General features: G+C 44.8%; 2 protein-coding genes across 3 annotated transcripts in view; one reads left to right on the top strand and one right to left on the bottom strand.

Annotated features, from left to right (window-relative positions):
* LOC144113121 (structural maintenance of chromosomes protein 5-like) overlaps positions 1-10,650 on the bottom strand; it is a gene marked incomplete at its 3' end in the record, with an annotated part of 180,474 nt that extends 169,824 nt beyond the window's left edge. Inside the window, 4 exon segments of the mRNA XM_077646029.1 lie at positions 258-354; positions 4,152-4,346; positions 7,803-7,889; positions 10,375-10,650. Of these exon segments, the coding sequence (XP_077502155.1) occupies positions 258-354; positions 4,152-4,346; positions 7,803-7,889; positions 10,375-10,427 (432 nt within the window).
* A 926-nt stretch (positions 10,651-11,576) lies between these two features.
* On the top strand, positions 11,577-13,075 carry LOC144133537 (uncharacterized). Of its 2 annotated transcripts, XM_077666714.1 has the most exons (3): positions 11,577-11,823; positions 11,907-12,097; positions 12,724-13,075. In XM_077666714.1, exons 1-2 carry the CDS (start codon positions 11,635-11,637, stop codon positions 12,075-12,077), a joined length of 360 nt encoding a protein of 119 aa, XP_077522840.1. In that variant the 5' UTR covers positions 11,577-11,634; the 3' UTR covers positions 12,078-12,097; positions 12,724-13,075. The 2 variants fall into 2 exon arrangements, with proteins under 2 accessions (XP_077522840.1, XP_077522833.1); XM_077666707.1 differs by having other exon boundaries at positions 11,907-13,075.
* The last annotated feature ends 3,512 nt before the right edge of the window (positions 13,076-16,587 follow it).

The raw sequence follows: 16,587 nt of genomic DNA, 5'->3' as shown, positions 1-16,587 counted from the left end.
TTTTCACTCACATTATTTTAGAAAAACAGTGATTTGTCCAGGCGGCTGACTCTCTTTCTATTGGGGCTTTTGAGCCTTCTGTTTAGCTCTTTTTCTTTCTTACTGCTACACACACCGTTCTTCAGTCGGAAAAAAGAAACAACTCAGGTTAACAGGGCTCTCTTCATCGCTATAGGCAGGCTGCTTATACAATGCCACTGTTATGTTAAAGTAGGGTAGTACTTTAAACGTGGTTGGCTTGCAGCATGCATACTCACCTTTTTCTGCGCCACCAGGACAGTGTTCACTTTCCAAACAGATTTGTTTGGCAAGATGGTTCGCTCAATGACATAGTTTCCCCTTTCGTGATTGCACCTGCGAACAAAACAAAAAATAATTAACAGGTCCTGGCTCTCAGAAGAGAGCACTCCTCAAGACAAAAACCTTTGTAAGAAGAGCAAGGTAGCACACACAATACAGAGAAAAATGAGTGGCACGAACTGCGTTACGAGTGATTGATATGGCAGGGTGCTGACACTGCACGATTCACCGGACCATTCTCTTGCCACAAACTCAGCAAGTAGTGAAAACTACATTTGATATCTCAGTTATCTTAGTACAGTAGACTACCAAAAACTTTGCCTCAAAGGGGCCAAACACTTGTTTGAAACATGCAGTCAGAAAAAGGCAGTTTTATTTAATATACACTTGATACTGGCAGGCACAAAGCTTCAGTAAAAACAAACCAGCAGACAGAACTACCTCTTGAGTAATCACAAGTGCAAATAAAGGAATTATTAAGTGAAATGCGCATGTAAAATTTGGCCTTCCTACAGCCAAGCATGGCCTGAGAGAGCCAAGAAAGACTAGTGGACCATGTTTATACAAATAGAATTTGAAGCAGGGCTTCACAAATTTACTTTCTGCAGGTGCATCTATTGTAATCAGTTGCAGCAAGCGTGACCTTTGCATGATCAATCACGATGCCTAAAATTAAGGGGGTCTTAAGACCAACTTTTTTATTTATAGCTAGAATCTCATGATATTTTGCACACAGATGCATTTTTCTCTTTTGATTCCAAAAATGTAATCATAATTGAGCTGATGGTCTTAGATCAAAAGTTATCTTACAAAGTATAGAGCATAATCTCTTACAAAGTTTTAATGAACTTTCTCACTGAGTTTTGTTGCTTTTAATTGCATGAATTGACAGCCGGAGAGTTGCCATACCCAATGACATTCTTCGTTTTTCTCTAAAGGCATGTCATCCTGATATATTATGTCGAGAGTAGAAGGTCACAGTATGTAACACTGCAACTCGTTAAGCTAATTGCAGATTGCTATTTATGCTTGGCCTAAACTAAAAAAGTAAGAATTTCATCAAGTACCTTATTTCTCTCCGAAGAAAATGGCATCAAAGTTATTCTTGCGAGACAAAATGACGTTATCAAAACCCTGTGTAAGGCTGAGGAGATCGACCAAAAATAAGAAATAGAAAAATGCATTTTAAGTTTGACCATATGTTATAAGATGAATGTTTGGTACCTTCACTGTGACACATCTCACCAAAAATGACATGTTCTTCCCATTTCCAAAACTGTCTTCGGATTCTAAATATGTCAACTAAAACTGAAGATATCACAGACAACCCAAGGTCAAGATTGCATATACCATTAGGAATTCAGCAAAATTTGTGACCTTGAAATCTAGCCAAGACAGTGGCAATACTTTATTAGTGTCTTGCCAGTTATTGCACGAGGGCTCCAAAAGCTCAGTAACTAAACAGTTCTCGTCCATGATGACGGAGATTTGCACCTGTCCCGGGCTGCAGTCTGGAGTGGTTCATGTTGGTTGTTCTACACCTGCCCGGGGCTGTAGTCTGGAGACCTGTCTCCACTGTGCCTCCAAGAGCGACTTTTTTTTTCTGCATTATTGCTCAAAAAGGCTGTTGTTTTCTCCTTCAGCCTTCTCTGGTCCTTTTCAAGGCTGCGGCGATCAGATGTTGCAGCCTGCAGTGTAGCTGAGGCTGTGCTGCCGACTTAGCACCCATCCTGGGCTTGATCAAGTCTGCGTGTTCCGTGCGTGCGGCAATCTCCTCCACTGTGTAAAACTCCGTGTCGTGTCGACAAAATGTGCTGCAACCGGGCCTGGATTCCGGAGCAAATTCATCAGATGTTGGAGCGGGCGACGCTAGCCGAGGCTCCGAACAATCCTCACCTGGCACGGTCGATCGTCACACAGGCGACGAAGCTGGCGACGCTCGCTATAACTTCAAATAACCCTCATCCGGCACAGTCGAACGTAGGCCATACGATGAGGCAGGCGACGCTGTGGCTGTTGAGCAATCACCCAGCACGGTCGAACGTCCAGACGTCGAACCGCGCTTCGAGTTGGGCAAGCAACGCTTTCTCCCGTACGTACTATGCATCGTCTTCAAACGTACATCTCTCGGCATCAGTTACTTTGTACTGACAAAGTATGCGACGTAGCAAAAAAGAAACCGCAAAAAGGTCTCGAGAAACTTCACTAAGCGAGCAGTATGCAAAAACAAACGCGGCCAAACACGCGAAGCAGAACCACGACGGCGAAAAAAAAAGAAAAAATGGCATGCCGGCCAATGGTTGGCTTTGAACAACAGGCTTGCCTCGTGTGCGCGCGCGCCCTCCAGCCAATTAGAGGTCAAGAAAAGGCATTCGGAAAAACGGCTACTGCGGTCGTTCTCATTGGCCAAAGCCATTTTGAAATGCAGAAAAATGCGCTCAAAGAAACAAGCTTCAAAACGACCCCAAGATGGTGCCGATCGGCCGGATGCTTCGCCAACAGCATGCGCGGGAAGTTCAAACAAATATCACCCGTTTCGGGGCACTTCGGGGCTCCTGTGATGTTTTGAAAGTCGATTTTATCCGTAATTCCTGATCGAATTCAGCGTTAATGTTTTTCAGCGTTAACAAACATTTCGAAAATGTGCTTTTCTCAAAACCGACTTTTTGGCCATTTTTGGTAATTCTGAAACCCGTGGGCCCCCTTAAATTCAAGACACGACACGTGTTCGGTGCACGGAAGCGTTCTATGAGGTCCGTCCACATGACGAGGCGCCGCCGCCGACAAATGTGTCGTCGCTTCCAGCAACGTACTACATTCTGCACATGGGCAAGACAGAAAAGCAGAATGAGGTGAAAACAGAGGTGGCAAAGAAAGGGCACAGAGACAGCTCCAACTATTCAGCAGCATCATTTTAGACCTGGAAATGTCACAACTATCGAAGGCCATTTTCATGGAATTATTTTTTTTGTCTTGCATGGCTGCTCATCCCAGCATCATCTCATGAACCACTCATCGGATTTCTATGTGGTTTTCTTTTTATCCTGCAAGCAAACAAATTGCCGAGAGGAAACAAAGCTCATTCATTCAAGATATTGTGTTTGAAATTTCTGATCATTAAAATTTGGTTAATTAGTGCATGTCTAATTAGTAACTAAATTCACTGGTGTGCTAAAATTTTTTAGGAAAGAAATTTGGAAGAAGAGCCTTGTTGCCTGAGGTACCTTGGAATTACCAGGAATTACCATAATGCATTTCGCAGTGCCAGCGCATTCTGCAAATTCTCGAGCCGTGTCCCAAGAAACCCATGTAAACCACCTCGATATACTCCTGTAACTTGAGCAAGCACATAAGGCAACAGGAGAAATAATTCTGCATGCTGAGAGCAGAGAAGATGCAGAGAACCACAGCTTTCAGCTGTATATCCCACAGAATTCTTTCTTCAGAAACTCTGGCTGCAATAGATGCATCAGAGGTAAGCAGAAAACAGCCCTACTTTTTAAACATGCATGCCACTCACATGTCCTATGCCTGCTATGGTCTACATTCGAACCACTGTGCCAACATCCTTTCACCAACAGAACATGATAAACATTTCTATATTGTACCTTCAATGTCAAAAAAAAGGCGGTTCACATCATAGAAAGCAAAAATATTTCAGAAATGCAGACAATTTGTTCTCATTTTCAACATAGATGGTCCCAGGAAGGCCCTTCACACAGAATAAGACAAAGAGATTATCATTTTGAAACAAATTTTTCAATAAACCAGACCACTTAAAAGCAACTTCTGTTTACTGCCCAAAGTATGTGCCTACGACTGCACGGAATGCACTAGAAAGCCAGACCTACAACTCAATCTCAATGCGGGCCCTGTTAGCCCCCGTCCGGATGTAGTCAGCCGGGCTGGCAGCTCGGGCTAGTTGGAAGGGTGTGCCGCACAAGCCAAGGCAGAGGGCGCACACCAGCGACGACTTGCCCGTCCCATTGACGCCCACCACCACATTCAGGTTGGGGCCTGGCCGCACCTCCATTTGCCGGTATGCCCTGCAGACACCACCGTCTTAAGGCTCGAGAAGCCGTGACTGCTGTTAAAGCAGCAGAATAGCCAATGGGGGCAAAAAAAAGGCATACTCAGAGAGTATACTGTTTCACACTTTCACACTGAGAGCCGTTAAGGGCGCGTTACCCAGTTCTGCTAACTGGCCCCAAAACCACTGTCAAGTACACCTGCACACACAAACCATGATTTCTGATCGAGCATTTTTATTTTCTTCATGAGTAAGGTCACTCGGATTGTTGGCTAACACTGCTCAATACTTTTCTGTGGATGTGAAATGTCTCTGCCATTTTCCACTTGTACTGGTCTTTATGGACAAACACGTGCTGCTGCATTCCGTTCACTTTTTTTTAGTGTGGACACAAATCCTGTTAATGAAAAACAATACAAGTGGTAACGGCAGAGATCTTCCACATTCATAAAAATAAATCGGGAAGCGTTAGCCGATCTTCCGGGGGTGGCCTTCTCTATGACGGGAATTAAAATGCTAAAACATCAATGAAGTGCAGGCTTACATGGCCGTGATATTGGCAGATGTATTGGCGATGGGTTGCCCGTGTTGTGCTGCATATGTCCAAATACACCTACAAGATATGCACTTTACCAAACATTCGAGTGTGCAGTATTTGGAGGAGGGGAAGGCACTCTTTAATGATCACTGACGACATTAGCTCAACAATCAACAAAGCGAGATGAGGGCGAAAATGATGAAGTAAAGCACATTCACAGGAAAGTCTCATGCGCACGCACGCACACACACACAGGATTCTCACTAGGAGCACATACATGTGCATATCACTCCGGCATCCTTAAGAAAACGAAAGATGGTTTGCATTCCACACAATGCTGCAGATGCCCATCAGGGTCCGAGTACACTCACCAGGATGCTGTACACACTAATCTGTATTTGGGGTTTATCATCTTGAAGCTACAAGTGGACTAAGGGGACTCCCCAATTTTCACAGCTAGGTGTTCAGCACACACAGGCACTGCACAGCACACTACTGAATGAATCTATGGTGATTATATGACACAATGTTTCACTGGCTTTTCCCCCTGTACTTCCTCACAGCCACCAAGTATGCATTGTTTGCGTTTTCTGCTCCACATGCCATACAAGTGCTGTCAACTGGAAAGGGAAATGTAAAATGGACTGGAGTGACAAGCTCAGGAAAAGCGACCTCCAGTGATGGTTCAGTGGCCACTGCTGGGTGCTCACAACCCCAAAGATACAGCACAGTAATGATCTCCTTGACAAACAAGTACCCAAAGTCTACCAGCAGAAAGAATATAAGCATAAGAGGGGATGTGGCTTTAAGCAATATTTTGTTTTGTTTCTTGATGTATTTAGATGAAATTATTTTGAACGCTTTGAGAATAATTTTGACTGCTCTCACAAAATTTTAATGTTACATCTCCAGAAAATTGTTTTCTTATATTTATTTTTCCTCTAAATTTTGTTAAAAAGTCGCAGGGTTAAGAAAACGTGGTAGAAGGCTGATTTAGCATTCACTGTATTCCTAATGGTGTGCTGCGGGTCAGGACATTCTTATGTAATGCCCTAAACCAAGGGCCTTTAAGGGTAAATAAATGATGATGATGATGATATAATATTTTTTTTCGTAAAGCCCAAATTTTGATTTTGAATTTGAATTTATTGCAAAGCAGTGTTCACTGTCATATCTAGAGTGAGAAGAAAATTTCAGACAAGAAATTTTCATAAAACTGAAGAACAATATATTTGAGCAAAACAAGTTTTAGGGCTAGTTGGTTAACTCATAACGGCAGCGAAGGAGCATGAACACAACAGGATTTTAGATGCTTTTAAAAATGAAAAGAAACTAACATTCACTTTTGAGACACTGGATAGCTACGAACTTCAGTTTTTAGATCTACGGGTCAAGTTGGGCAGAGATCATATATGTTCGGAGTACGCCTCTCGTGTTCAAAAGCAACTTTTGCTCATTCAAAGGTGATAAAAAGAGACACAGTTAGCTTGTGTGGAATCGGCGCTTGAGAAATCGTGCATTCATGAAATGCAGACCAGCTTTGATAACCAATTGTCTAGAATTAAGGCTGCGGGCTACCCCTTGTCGGTCATAACTTCTGTTGCAGAGGCTACCTTGAAAAAAGAAATGAAGGCACGCACAACGGACCATATGATGAAGGAGAGGGACAGAAACCTGCGATTGGAAGTTTCCCCCTACCTACACAAAGTGTCGAATAATATGAAGAAGGTGACGAACAGGTTTGGGATGCCGCTTGTTTTTTCGGCTCCGGTGAGGCTTTCCAAGCTGTGCCCTTGTATCTCCGGAAAGGAGACACGGAGAAGCGGGTGTGGAAAACAGCACACCAATCCCTATGCACAGTGCGCTTCAGGGGTGGTATACGAGCTGCCACTTACATGCGGAAAAGTGTACATCAGTGAAACGGGGCAATGTGTCAGTGACCACCTAGGGGAGCCCCAAAGGAATTTAAACAACAAAAAAAGTGTGAACTTAGTCAAGCACTGCCAGTCATGCAGGAAATATGCGCCACATTTCGACAGCGCTAGAATTCTAGGCTGGAGCAAAAATAAAACAGCACGTGAACTCCCGGAGGCCTATCATATAAAGAAAAGAGCTGATTGCTGTATTAGTGACACTCCGATTTTTATGTACACTTCGGAGTTCAACCTTTTCACGGCAGTTCAACCTTTTCGCGGCTATAAGATAAGATGTGTTTGCGCTGTTACCGTAACATGTGGATGTTTTTTTGTCCTCTCTGTAGTGTGCAGACGCGCAAAGCCTATATTTACGCAAAATCTATTCCCATTAAAACCAGTTGCGAGTGTAGCGTTCGTCTGTGTGTTTGCGTGTTTCTTCTCGTGTTTGTGCTCCTTTGCTGCCGTTATGAATCAAGAAGCCAAAAAAAAATATATTGAAAAATAAAGATCATCTTGACCTGCACTATGGTCATAGGAGTGCAACAAAACGAAAAGGGGTCAAAAAATAGAAGAGCAGTGAAGAAAGCTGCTGCACAAGGTGAGTATCAAGGCAGAAAACTGTAATGGATAAAAAGGCCAATTGTTCGAGCATTTCCCCGCACGGCACCGCCACCGTGGTTCACAAAAACTTCTTTTTTAGAGTCCTCCCCGATCAATTTCAGCAATGAAACTTTTTCTACTGGCTTCCAGCCCTCTCGCTTGACCAGTGATTCCCACTTTTTTCTATGCGCGCTGTCCCACGGAAAGCGAAATAGCCGCTATCGTTTTCTAGTGCTCGCAAAGCACCCGGGAAAACAACAGCCAGCCATAGCTTTATTTCCGACTGCTGCACCACACGCACAACACGAGCTCACTTCAAGCAGCTGGAACGGTGGTGCCACGAACAGCACAAGATGTGGCCTGATGGGCAAAATTGCCCACTTTCGCCACTGTTTTGTTTGTTTCGAGGGTTTCCCACCTGCCTTTCTTCTCCCAATTACAACTGCCTTGGCACACGTCGAACCTTCTGCACCACGCTGTGAGAAGTCTGTTTTGTCCACCAGACCTGAAAGCACATGCGCCGAATACGTAAGCCAGGAAAGCTATAATCGACTTGCTGCTGTACAAATAGCAAAAGTGGGCTTTGGCTCGGCATGTGGTCGGTGCTGCGGCATTTGGCGCCACATTTAGGCACTCGCGCTGGTATGCCAGTATGTGAAATTCGAATGCTGCATTAGAACTGTATATCAGGAAAGACACAAATCTTGATGCTGAGTGCCAGTTGTCAGCCGATGTTGGAATGGCAAGAAAGGTAGTCACAAAATTGGTAGAGCCACTCCCTTACCAAGGCTAGTGTCTCACAACAGACAATTTCTACACCTCACCACAGCTTGTAGATTCACTGATAATGAGACACACAGATTCTACGGACAAAGAACTGCAAGAAAGGATCTTCCAACTTTGTTTTATTCAGCAAAGCTCAAGAAAGGTGAAGTGCAAGCTTTTCAAAGAGGCAAATGCTTGGCATTGCAATGGGAAAATAAGAGAGTTGTGACAATTCTTTCAACTGTGCATAGTGCAGAAATGGCAGAATTCACGGACCTTTTGGGAAGAAATGTGACAAGGCCGGCAGCAATCCTCGACTACAACCAGACACTGGGAGAAGTGGACCAAGTAGACCAAATGCTGTCAAGTTATTTTGCTCCCAGAAAGCAAAAGAAGATAGTATATCACAAAGAGATATTTCAGCACCTGCTTGACGAGGCCACCTATAACTCCTATGCCCTCTATAAGAAAGAAGTGGTAAAGTGTCACAACCTGAGTTCTGCCTGTCGCTGATGGGATCCATAACAAACAAGTGCTTTGAGCCAGGAATGGCACAAAGGGAAAGGGCGACCACGTAGCATCTTGGCTATAAGACTGAGCGGCACTTTCCTTCCTACCTTCCGCCAACCAAAAAAAAAGGCAGGAACCAACGCGGCGATGTGTCATATGCGGCTTGAAAAGGAACAGTAGCAGGAAACACGTCCGCAAACGCCCACCTGGTGCAGCTTGGACAAAAGCACTGAGTGCGATTCTGTGCTTTGAGCGTCGGCAGACTTGTGAAAGCCTGCAATAGGAAGATCTGAGTGATTTTTATAAGTGTGACAAACATTTCGTGAGTTTTATAGTTACTGTTTTGGAAGCTCTTTCTGTATGCTTCGTTACCTTTATATAGCCAATTTCCACAATGCAAATATGCGTAATAAAGATAGCTACATGGAAGAAAAACATTTTTTACAGTGTTTTTTATGCCTTACATCAACCAACTTACCATTTCCTTGAATAAAAAAAAATTACCATTTCGGTACCATTTCTTAAAAAAAAATGTGTTTGCAAGGGTTAACGTCAATCTACGTCCAGACACCTTCCAGAGGGAAACTCCATCATCTGCATGATTTTGTTGTGGAACTAGCGGAACAGACACTGTGAGTAATATTTAAATAAAAAACAAATAAGGGAAGCGATTGACAAAACGTGATCATTTGGTTTCAGACGTGTCCTCTGCTGTCCACCTGACAGCAATGTGGCGACGGAACGTTTGGATGACAGTTTTGACTTTACTGCATAGAATTCTCCACATATGGCGCAGAATTAACACAAAGGGATCCCACAGAACACTGAAAAAGAGGTTGTTAGCTACGCAAAGATAGTTACATTTGGCAGATGTTGTGTCAATTAGCATATCAGAAAAACTTGGGGCCTTGTGAAGTGCACAGTTTTTAAGTTCGGAAAACAAATTCAGCATAGTTCTGCGGAATTCGGTGACCCTGATACTCTAAACTACGACTACGAAGGAAGACGACATACCCGCTGCTCTTTTTAAGTGCAGCCAGTAACTGAAAAATAGCAGCCTGCCAAATTATTCGATGGCAGTGGCGTCATGCATAAAACACTTAAAACTACCAGAACATAACTGCCATGACCAAAACAACTACGTAGCGCCTATTTCTAATTCAATAGTGTTGCCGCAGTCGCCATGCAACCGCGCAGAAACCGTGCCACACGCACGGCGCGCAGTACGCGACCGGCAAATGAGATCAAACATGCCGCCGCGAGAGGACTCCACCCTGAAAGCGGAGGCGCGCGGGCATCCAGGCGCCCTAGTAGCTACGCACGTATACCATGCACTGCCCTAAAGAGGGACTCATTCCTAAATAATCACCGCGGGTGCATTTGTGTGCTAGCGCACAATGTTTTGTACATACATTAGAGCGCGCAGGCATGCTGTAGTATCTGCAAGGCCACCTTCGCATGCTACTGTGTCTCGTCAGCGAGAATCCTTGAGGTAGGCAGAACTAAAATAAACCGATTCGACGCTGTGCACATGTGCGCACTAAAACAGGCAGCAGGATTCCCTCACAGTTAGCTGCACAGCCTGGCGTTCATTCTGTTGACTGACAAGAGACTAGCGTCCCGTGCACATTCCCCACGCGCGAAAATTACTGAATCGCTACGGCAAAACCAGGCATACCCTTGCATGCAATAAGTACTTTAAGACAGGCACTTACATGAAATCTTCCAACTGAATCCGAACTACGGCGCCATTCGCATACTTCTCCATTGCTGCGTCGGTTGAAAAGAAACAAAACCGCAAAGCATAACGGAAGAAGGCCTAACTGCAAAAACTTTTAAGCCCGTTTCACATGCAAGCGAACCGCTCGCGAACTCCGCCGCCGCGGCGCATACACCCTCTCTCAAGCGGCGGAGGAAGCGGCGAGGTTCGGGCAAGTTGGAAATTTTCGCGGCGGCGACGCGGCAGCACCGCATCTCAACCAATGACCGCCCGGCAAGGGTGGCTAGACTGGCCCGGCGTTGCCACGCGAGCTTGTACGCCGCACGTACTAACTTTTGTTTAGGAAAGAAATTGTGTAAAGCGCTTTTTAATGCTTAAAACGCAATAATTATATTTACTTAAATAAACTATGAAAAAAAATGGCAAAATAATGCTTTTATATTACGCTTTTTTTGTGTTTGCAGGCCACCAAAACCGGTTGCAGGCGCATATCTTTTGCCCGTAACATTGGTTTTGCATGTGAAACGAAAGCTCGCGAACCGCTTCGCAGAGAGGCGTTTGCGGGTCGGTGGGCTGGAAACGCCGATTGGTCGGTGGGATGCGTGTCTGCGTGACGTTTTTTCGCTTCGCCCTCGTTCTCAACCGGATGCGGGGTCGCCGCGCCTCTCTCGGCCTGTCCCTAGAGTGCCTAGGGAATCGCTAGGGCCGGCAGGCCGGCCGCCGGGCGTGCGTGGTCTGCGGGCATTCTCTTCGTGAGCGTAGGCGGCGGCGCGCGCGTTTCGGAAGCTGTCCAGGTATAATAATTAATAATAATTGGTTTTGGGGGAAAGGAAATGGCGCAGTATCTGTCTCATATATCGTTGGACACCTGAACCGCGCCGTAAGGGAAGGGATAAAGGAGGGAGTGAAAGAAGAAAGGAAGAAGAGGTGCCGTAGTGGAGGGCTCCGGAATAATTTCGACCACCTGGGGATCTTTAACGTGCACTGACATCGCACAGCACACGGGCGCCTTAGCGTTTTTCCTCCATAAAAACGCAGCCGCCGCGGTCGGGTTCGAACCCGGTGTCCAGGTATGGCTTTTTTTTTGCGTGGTGCGCTCGTCGGCGCAGCCAGCTGAAATTTCTGTACAGTTCTTGCTTCCACGACATTGCGACGACCCCCCAAAAGGCGCTGACCCGCGAGAAATCGCCAGCGACATAAAGGTGCGCATTTTATCTCAAATTTCGCTTCATGAAGTGCTGTACCGCTTACCTACATGCCTTGCGCATTCCAGGACCTCGTTTTCCTGCTGCAGGAGCACGTCGTGCTGGTGTTCAAAATTTTGCAACTCCATTACGACGACCCACATAAGGTGCGGTTTGAGGACCGCCGGCGTCGCCATCTGAACCGCCGTCTGACAGCCACGATGAAGCGCTTGTCGGGCGTGCACGTTCTCAATCACGAGGTAAGGGTTGAACAACGTTTTCGCAAGTTTTCTCGTGCAGAACTCGCCAAATTGCGGTGCTTGTAACGTAACTTTTTTTGCAGCATCGTTTCCTGGATGCTTCTGGCGAGCCGATGCTGTCCTTATTTGCCACGGACCGATACCACGTGGCGAGACGCCAGGGCATCGACCCCAATGCGCCTTTGTTCATTTGCAGTGGCAAGTCCAGGGTAAAAGTGGCCACGATAATTCTGCCACTACAATCTGCCCTTTAGGATCGCTATCAGCTGTAACGGTAAGTCCAGAAGTTCCGACTCGCGCATTGTGGAAATCGCGCCTGGCCTAAGTGTCCAGCATTCACCCAGTGCAGTGCAGCTTTGTTTAATTCCTTAGAGACTTCTCGCGCTTTGTCGAAATCGACGGCAGCCGTGAAAATTTACATATTAGACCCCGCTACAGCATTATCCCAGCGCAGCGCGCCTTTGTTTCTTTGCGTCGGCAAGCGTTAGAAGCGCGCGCCGTCTCGCGCTTTGTCCAAGTCGGCTCTAAAACTCGCGCTAGGCCTCGTTGCCTGGTTGACAAAGTGCACGGCTTTGTTCCTTTCAATGGCAAGCCTCTGTCACTACAGTCGGCGGCCTTAATTTTTATGATCGATGTCTGCTTCAACAGCAAGTCCAAGAAAAGTTATGACGATCGCGCGGTGTGGAAATCGGCGGTAGAGACAAAAAACTCGTGCTTGTAGCTGCAGACTTACCCTGCTCCAGTGCGCCTTTGTTTATTTCCGTAGCGACTACCCGCGCTTTGTAGAAATCGACGCCAGCCGTGAAATTTTACATATTAGACCTCGCTACAGCATTAGCGCAGGGCGCCTTCGTTTCTTAGCGTTCTAACTTGTTTGCTCGTTACTTTTGTTCTTTTCAGTCGTTTCCTGAATCTGTCCAAAGAGCCGGGGTAGGTGGATGATTGTTCGCCGTCACTGGAACCACATGGCGATCGCACTGCATATAGCACGACTTTGGTCCATGTGTTTTTTAAATAAAAACATCAGATGTCGAAGGTCGTGCCCGAGGATTGCTTCGACAGCTGGGGCAAAACCATGGGGACCGCACACGCTGTGTCGTCGCTGCCAAGTGAAAAGGCACAAAACGGCTGTCAGCCTTAATAAAGGCCCTTCTCGGGGCCGCCTCAGTGTTTCCTGGCAGATCACACGCTTTCCACCCTGTGCACGTGTTCTCATTTCCAATTAAATAGGTCCTTCAAACCCTGCAGAAGGCTTGAATTAGGAACTGCTAATATCAAGATGGTACTTGAGAAACAATAGCGGCTACGATAACAAAGATGAAGAGGGGCTGCAGTTACACGCAAATAAAAAAGGTTGGAGGTACCCAGATAAGCTGAAGTGGTTTTGGGCGGGAGTCCTAGTTATTCTATATAGGACTCAAATAATGCATATTCAGCGTTTATCAAGGTTTTTGTAGAAATATATAAAGAACATTAAGCAGTCTAAACGAATAAGAGAACCATGGATCACGCCAGAGCTCAGAAAAATGATAAAGAGCAAAAACAAGTACCACGCCTTTTTAAATAATCGCTCTCTTGAATCTCTTATTAAAAAAAAAAACAAGAAATAATCTAAATGCTGAGCTTAAGCGTGCTAAGACTGTGTATCATCAAAAACTGTTCTCTGATGTTAGAATGAAAAATTCAGACACTGTGTGGAAAGTTGTAGATAACTTGTTGCGTCGCAATACGAAAAATGCGACAGCTCAGAGAATAATCTATAAGGGCTCTGAATTATCCGGTCAGGCTCTTGCTGGCCATTTAAACAGCAATTTTTTAACCACCCATTTACCTATGATGCATCTACCTGAAGTTCCTTCATCTTGTAGCCCTTTCGAAAGCCTTTTCCTTGAGCCCACCAATGAGACCTTTATGAATTTGAATAATAGCAAAGCCTTAGATGTTGACAATATTCAGATAAAACCAGTCAAATATGTACTATCATATATTGCACCTGTGCTTGCATACATCTTCAATTTGTTAATTGAAACGGGAGTTTACCCGGAATAAATTAAGAAAGCAAGAGTGACAGTTGTGTTTAAAGGGGGAGATAAAGATGTAGTGTCCAATTATAGACCAATATCTGTGATTCCAGTCTTTTCAAAGGGCTTGGAAAAAGTAATCTTTTCCCGTGTAGTGAACTTTTTTAATGACGAACAAATCCTGTCTGATGCTGAATTTGGCTTCCGAAGGGGAAAGTCGACGGAAACGGCTTTGTTATCACTTAAGGAATGTATCCTGCAAAACACTGAAGCAGGTATTCTCACTGTCGGACTCTTCATTGATTTTAGTAAGGCTTTCCATTCCCTAAACCATCAAATTTTAACTCATAAACTTTCTCAAAACGGAGTTCGTGGAACACCTTTAGACCTCATGAAATCATACCTGCAAAATCGAAAACAATCTGGCTATATCCACAACCATCAGTCTTTTTTTCTGGCGGTACGAAATGGTGTGCCTCAAGGCAGCATTCTGGGCCCGATGCTTTTTAACATCTATATAAATGACATTGTGCATATTTATGACAAAGCGAAATTTATTATATACGCCGATGATAGCAGTTTACTAATCCCTGGTCACGACACAAACAAGTTAATTGAAGAGTGCAACGTAATCCTTAAGAAACTAGAGAACTGGTCCTCTTCTAATTGCCTACAAATAAACCCTGCAAAGACTAAGGTAATGATTTTGCGTGCAAGGAACAAGCCAGTCGAACTACAACGCGCTCCTAAATACGCAGGTCAAGAAATTCAAATTGTAGCCAGCCACAAAATCCTTGAAGTTACTTTCTCGTCGCATCTCAGGTGGGATCGACATGGGGAAAATATTTGCAAAAAGCTCTCTTCAGTAGCAGGTGTTCTAACACGATGTCGATGGCTCCTTCCCACTCACGTGGAAATTCAAATTTATCATGCTCTTTTCGGTTCCGTAACTCTGTTTGGGCAACACCACAAAAACAAATGTGATAAAAATACAGGTTCTGCAGAAGAAAATGATCCGCTACATTGCAAACCTTCCTTATCTGTCTCTCCAACGCAAACTGCTTTTAGAAATTATAACATCATTCGTTTTGAACATATATATGTTTTTCGCATTTTGAGGTTCTTTTACCATTCTTCTCCTGCTTATAGAGATTTCTTAATACGTACTACACATTTAAGGACCGCTTCGAATCGACTCTACACCTGAAATACCGATCTCTGGTATATTCCATATTTTCGAATTAATTATAAACTACAAACGCTTGAACACAATTTACCGACCACTCTTAATACGCACAAAGTTTTGGATAGTGTTAAACCAAGCGAGTTAAAAATGTATTTTGTTAATATATAGCCAGGTTGCATTTAATGTTCCTTTGTTGTCTGCCGGTGCCATGTGTGCCTATTGAGTGTTTCTTTTCTCTTTATTTTTCTCGGGTCTTCTCTTTGTTTTCATGCGTCTGTAAACTATTGTTAGTGAACATACATGCTCATTGTTTTCATTGCAGTTAAAAAAATTGAACAAAAAAGTAAAAAAATAAAGATAGGGGTGTGGGGAGCAGACAGGGACAAGATTGGGGAGGAAGCAAAAAATAGAAAGAAAAGAAAAAAAAGGGGGGGGACTATTCTAGTAAGGAAGGACGGGGTAAAAAAAGGAGATGGCGAAACGAGAGAAAGGGAGAGGAAGACGGTGCCCGCGATATGGGCAGCGCGGCAACCACAGGCGTACGAAAGCAAAACGTGCAAACAAGACACAAACAAAATGCACAAACACAAAGATGGGCGCCGCTGCAGATGCGTGGCCAAAGAGGCGCCGCTGCGCAAATGACACTGGCAGCGACGAACAGGCCAAACCAGGCGCCTTTTGGGGGGTTCTCACTAATTTCCGGTGAGCCGAGGGCTAGAACGTTAAGGAAGGAGTGGGCTACGTTAACGAGCACATGTAACTTACTCAGGGGGTCTGGGTTTCACTGAACGGTGCACCCCTCTCCCTGGGCGGGTCGTTGAACCGACTTCGTCGGGAATACTTGGTTGTAGTGGAGGAGGGCTGGGCTAGCTGTGTACAAAGATTTCAAATTGTCGGAAAAAGGTAAGGAAAGAACGTCAAAGCTTATTAATACTGCACGAGGCAGGATAGTGTAAGTAAGGAGGGGTATGATTGCCTGGGATATACACTAGGAGTTATAAAGGGTATATCTGAGTTAGCCAATTAACGAGAGGTGCAGTATTATTTTGTTTGGTGGTCGTGAATAAAAGAAAGGATACCAGGCTTTTCGTTAAGACATTCTTGAATAGTATCAAACTTGTGGATAAAATAGAATTCACGTTGTTCACGTTCTCGCCTGTTTTTGAAGCCCCCTTGAATAATTGTTACTTTTAGTTGGTCAAATGGGTGTCCTTCTGAGTTTACATGCTTGGATAGGGGAAGATTGGGGAGAGACTTGGTGTGTGCTCGGTGGTTGTTGAATCGAATGCGGAATGCAGTGTTTGTCTCTCCTATGTATTGCTGGTTACACACAGTGCATTCAAGAAGGTAAATAATGTTTGTTGAGTCGCAGTCAAACTTGCCGTTGATTGAATGCTGGAAAACTGACCTCGTACTAGTTGCGGAACACGTAGTCTTCATGTGCTTGCAAACTTTGCAGCGATCTTTGCTACAGGGCTGGCATCCATATTTTGGGGTTTTGTGTTCCTTGGAGTGGACTAGATGGTTATGAATGTTTTTGGCACGCCTGTAAATCAC

The sequence above is a fragment of the Amblyomma americanum genome, chromosome 1 (assembly GCF_052857255.1).
Source record: "Amblyomma americanum isolate KBUSLIRL-KWMA chromosome 1, ASM5285725v1, whole genome shotgun sequence".
NCBI lineage: Eukaryota > Metazoa > Arthropoda > Arachnida > Ixodida > Ixodidae > Amblyomma > Amblyomma americanum.
Note: the sequence above shows the minus strand (reverse complement) of the source record. Positions and strands in the feature narration are given on the sequence as shown.

What these genes read in the sequence shown, in the direction of transcription:
- LOC144133537 (XM_077666714.1), top strand. Translation starts at nt 11,635, where the DNA reads ATGCCTTGCGCATTCCAGGACCTCGTTTTCCTGCTGCAGGAGCACGTC. An exon ending in TGCACGTTCTCAATCACGAG is followed by an intron (nt 11,824 to 11,906) that starts GTAAGGGTTGAA and finishes CTTTTTTTGCAG; the next exon opens with CATCGTTTCCTGGATGCTTC.